This window comes from Sinocyclocheilus anshuiensis, unplaced genomic scaffold (genome assembly GCF_001515605.1).
Source record: "Sinocyclocheilus anshuiensis isolate Anshui unplaced genomic scaffold, SAMN03320099.WGS_v1.1 scaffold437, whole genome shotgun sequence".
Lineage (NCBI taxonomy): Eukaryota > Metazoa > Chordata > Actinopteri > Cypriniformes > Cyprinidae > Sinocyclocheilus > Sinocyclocheilus anshuiensis.
Genome location: NW_015539902.1, coordinates 768,227 through 773,499, shown reverse-complemented (window position 1 = coordinate 773,499; position 5,273 = coordinate 768,227). Strand labels below are relative to the sequence as shown.

The window sequence follows — 5,273 nt, the reverse complement described above, 5'->3', positions numbered from 1 at the left end:
AGTCACAACTACAAGAAATAAAGTAGGCAGCGATACATGCAGTGGTAATAGGCATTTCGCTTGACTACCTACTGTAGTCACAACTACGAGAAAAAGTCACAATGGTGAGAAATACATTGAGATTTGGGAGAAATAAAATTGGAATTGCGAGATATATAGTAAAAACTGTGAGAAATAAAGTAGGTGGCAGTACACGTGTCAGTAATAGGCATTTCGCTTGACTACTTACTGTAGTCACAACTACTAGAAATAAAGTTGCAATTGTGAGAAATAAAATCAGAATTGTAAGATATATAATCACAACTACGAGAAAGGAGAATTAAAATTGGAGTTGTGAGATATACTGTATATTCACAATTACGAGAAACAGTCACAATTGTGAGAGATAAACTCCGCGTTGAGAGAAAACAAAATTGGAATTGCAAGATATATAGGCATACATATATAAAAAAAGGTGCAATTGTGAGAAATAAAGACAGAATTACGGCAAATAAAGCCGCAACTGTGCGGAGATGGGCTTCAATGATGCCAAAAATCTATTTATTTATTTATTTTACTTTTGTTTTATTTTCATTCGTAATTGTTTTATTTTAGACTTTTAATAATTGAGTCCTTGCAGATGGGAAGGAAATGTAAGCTTGTAATCTCTCTTGTATGTGTAGCCTTTTGGTATGACCTACAGCATTCAGTCTGCTTTAGTCAACTGTTGATTGACCTGCTATATGTCTATGACATATTTACATATATATTCACACACATTTGTTATGATTAATTCATATTATAAATCAAAAACAGCCTTCCTCACCAATGTGTATATGTTTGAGTAGATAAGGTGTTTATCCCGATACCCAGCTATGCGTGTTGGTCTTGACTCCATGTGGGAAACTCTGTTGACTGCTCATGGGGTCGAAGTTGAAGTCCAGAGCATCGCCGTCCATGAGCGTGTCGTGAAGGACGGTTTCTACGTCACACTCCAGCTGCTCGATCGACATGTCATCTAAGTCACTGGGCAGCCGCTCCGGGTGGCTGTGATGGTGGTGAGGACCCGGTCCGTGCCTGTGGAAACCGTTGCCATTGGAGTAATTTGGCATCCTGGCTTCGCCTCCGCCTCTTCCCAGTTGAGCATGATGAGGCAGGTGTGGTTGTAGCTTCATGTTACCGAGGCGAACAGGATGCCCGTGGGGCAACAGGGCACAGCCGTTCATGCCTATTGCTGGTGATGGCAATTGATGAAGCAAGCGCGGGTGCCCATGCAGGTGAGGATGCGTGATCATTTTGCCCCCCTGTCCCATTTGTCCCTGACTAGCATAGCTAGGTAGCCCCCGTCGCCCTTCTCCAGACCCCACTGACTCTAAAGGCTGCATCATGTCCCCTCTCGGATCGGCTTCTGCGGTCAGCAGCTCTTTGAGCAGCCCTGCGGCACAGTTGTACTGACTCACGAAGGGTCCGTAGCCTCCTGGTTGACTGTCTGATAAAGTCGGTATGGCAATGGGACTCTGTCCGCTCATCCCGGCCTGTCCATACAGGCACCTCCGGTAGTCCTGCTGAACTTGGGGCTGAGGACCCATACTGGGAGAGTTGTAAGACGGGTACCCAGGGCTACCCTGCATCATGGGCGAAGACAATGCAGTTTGGGTGTCTTGGCTGCCCTGGGTGTTATTTTTGGGTGAGATGAGGTTGAGGTTGTCTAAGATATTATCCATCATCACGTTCTCAGAACCGTGGTGACCCGCCACTTCGGACAGGCTGGGGAGGGGGCCACCCAGTTTGGTGCCTGGGTACCCGATGGGAACCTCACCAGCCTCATCCTCCTCAGGTAGGAAGGGTGAGCGACGGCCGCTGAGTGTACTGGCATCAGAGCTGGCGCGGGTACGAAAGGTGGTCCAGGGTTCAAAGTCTTCATTGCTGTGAGAGTTGGGACTGCCGAGCCATTTTGGGTACTGAGAACCAGGACTGTTAGAACTACCATCCAGTCCACCCTGCATCGACATCTACAGATGCAAAAGAAGAGCCATGAAAACCAACTGTAACACATCACTGTTCAGATATATTGCTGTAAGTCATTCTTACACAATGTCTTCACTGGAAGTGGCACAACTATGGATCATCTGATCAAATTGATCACAAACCAATCAGATTTTCAGAAGATCAGGGGTTTGAGGCCATGCATTATTTTTAAACTGAATTTCAATGGAGAAAAAAAAATTCTGTTGTTTTGGAATAGAGAAATAATTGTACACATTAATTTTGCACCAATAAAATTTTGTATAAATATGTTTTAATTATTATTATAATTAATATTTTTTATTTTAATTAAACTGTCTATTTATTTATTCATTCATTCATTCATTTTTATATATTTATTTTATTTAATAGTCCAGAGACCAGAACCATAATCAATTGACTTCGCAAATATAAACAAAAATATATAACAAATGAAATAAAAAATGAAAAAAAAAAAAAAAAACCAAACCAAACAAAAAACATTTAAAGAAATAAATGCATTTCACATCATTATATTTGTAAAAAATTTATTCTGTTTCAGGTGGTCAGGCAAAATAAAGTAGCTTGAAGTGCATCAAAAATAGAAATGGGGAGCTCATTGACTAAAGGCATGTCATAATGTACCATAATTTATGTTTTTCTGTGTTGACAACTTTATTAATTAAAATGTGAACAATTTAGATAAGGCGTTGCAATGTGCCACTTACATCTGACACAGAGAAATCAAAGACAAGATTTTTTTTATGTGTGAATATATAAACTGTGTAATTGATTGCAAAAGCCTTATGTTGAGTGATGTTTGCAGCAGTTCAAATCAACTCATTCATATTTTGGCACACAGTGAATCTGCACCTAGTGAGCAAGCAGAGAGTGTTTTCTCCTCAACTGACCTTTTTCTTGGCTGCTCGTCCGCGGCTCTTCGTGAACTTGCTGTTGTTGTCCATGGAAGTGGCTCTCCGGCGTGGAGACTTGCCACTCTTTCCCCCCTCTGGGTTCAGCATCCACCACGAGCTCTTCCCCGTTCCTTCATTCTGGACGCGCATGAAACGACTGTGCAAGGACAGATTGTGTCTGATTGAGTTCTGGCAGAGAGAGAGAGAGCAAACAGGATGAGAACATGAAAATCTGAGTATAGATGTCTCACTGGAAACCATTCACAAGAAGTGGAAATGACCTGCGATTGTCCAATCAATATCATAATATCTTGCTTTTACCCAATAAAAAAGATTTTAACACATAATATCTTGCTTTTGTACTGTAATAAATGCAGTAGTATTGAAACACGAGATAAACCACATTTTGATTGATAAAACAGACACTATTTTGACAGACAAGTTGCTGTGAGGGTGTTTGTGTGTTTGAAGAATGACAGATATCACTTTATCTTATGTTACCAAATCATATGCACACAATTGCAGATACAAACAGTCTTTTCAGAGCCTAGTGACAATATGAAGTAGAGGAATAGCCAGTTAGCTGGCAGAGGAAGAACTGTATTAGTCATGTCCTTTTCGGAGGCACACACTGAACTCAACGTATACACACGCACATCCTGTGCTAATGATATTTTGTCTGCTTCGGTTTTTCCATTCACACCCTGACCAGACCTTCATCTACTAAGAAAAAGAAGCGAGACTACCACAGTACAATTTAAAAGTCTCAAACACTTTGCAAACACTTTGCTAGCTTAACTCTTATTGTGATTCCTTTGGAGAAAAGTGACATAATTTAGGCCTGAACTGTCATTGAGAAGAAAAAAGTAAACAATACAGACTTTTAGAAGAGGATAATGGACAAACTCAGTATATCATAATAACGAAGTTAAAAATTAACAGAGTTACAAAAGGTCATAACTGAGTTATTTCAAGATGGTAAAAATAAGAGTAAATGTGACATTTATTAATGGTGTTGTGTGATGAATGTCTGATGATTGAAGGGTTTTCAAATTAAGTGAATTGTCAAATTGTAATTAATAAACGATTAACAACAGACATTAAAAATAATATAAGTATATAATGACAAATGGCTATAATTACTCATTTTTATCCTCAGAAATAGAAAAAATAAATACATTTAATAGAGGTATTGACGTCTATGATAGTAAAAATAAAACCTATCCAACATCAACATCAGAAGCCTGTTTTAGTATAATTCAAGTAATGTACAAAACAAAAGAAAAAAGAACCGTTTCCCCCATCATACACATAGACCACATGGATCCATGTGTAAAAACACTTTGGATCTTTCAAAGGGAAGAGTTGCTGGTTATATTCGTATTGATTATGTGTCTCTAAAACATTCAAAAATCTTTGTGGGAAGACTTACTAAATCAACTCTTAACAGTTGAAACAGTTTGACTGTATTGGTCCAAACAAATTAAGTATTTATGCATTACTACATTTTAAATAAACAATGTACTACAAGAAGTGACAAAAAAAATATCAAGTGTCGCTTTACTGGAGGGATGAACAGTCTGTTTCCTGTGTAGCAGGAAGTAAAGTGGTCGGAAGAGGTAAAGCAGAGGCTCAAGCCCCAGAAGAAGGTCAGCAGGAGGTTACCTCCGACCTTTTATGCTGAAGGTCATGACCTTAGAGGTCAAGTCAAGGGAAATGCGGCTTCTACATCACAGAATCAGCGAAGAAAATGCCTGCATAGATTTGAACAGGGTGAATGAGTAAGTGTGCAGGGGGGTCTGGAAACACACGTTCTTGATCTTCTGTCTGACCCGTTTAACTGGCCCTCCTAGAATAAGAATAATGAGGGAAAACAGAATGGAGGAAAGGATGCTGAGTGAGAGGAAAAGGAAGAACTGGAGGAATAGAGATAAAATGAGAAAGAGAGGTACCAGTATGGAAAGTGAAGTGGTGGAGACAGAGGGAGGTAGTAGGCATTGAGTCATGAAGGAGGAGGAGGAGGGTGTGTTGAGGTAGAGGCGGGGCAGCGGGAATGTTTTCCTGCTGAGAGGGACGGGGTCGATGAGTTTGCTGTGTGTCTGTGCGTGTGTGTAGAGGAGGACAGCCTCTCCAGTACTGCTGACAGACCCTTGCAAACAGACACAGGGAGAGTAATAACGTATGGGGCTGTCTGGCGTCTGTCTGCACTGTAACAGAACCCCCACAGCACAGCCTCACTCCACCCTGACACTCAGAGAGAGAGAGAGAGAGAGAGGGAGAGAAAGACACAGAGAAAGACAGAAATAAAGAAAGACACAGACACTGAAAAAATACGGATGCCTGGATATTAAAATTCTGTCCAATGTTAATAGCTGA

General features: G+C 40.5%; 1 protein-coding gene across 1 annotated transcript in view; it reads right to left on the bottom strand.

The window, feature by feature from the left end:
- Window positions 1-462: 462 nt before the first annotated feature.
- Window positions 463-5,273, bottom strand: part of foxo1b (forkhead box O1 b) — a 25,596-nt gene continuing 20,785 nt past the window's right edge. The window contains exons 2-3 of the mRNA XM_016482977.1: window positions 2,895-3,086; window positions 463-1,991 (exon numbers count right to left, since the gene is read on the bottom strand). Of these exons, the coding sequence (XP_016338463.1) occupies window positions 837-1,991; window positions 2,895-3,086 (1,347 nt within the window). The 3' untranslated portion in view covers window positions 463-836. The remainder of the gene's footprint in view (window positions 1,992-2,894; window positions 3,087-5,273) is intronic.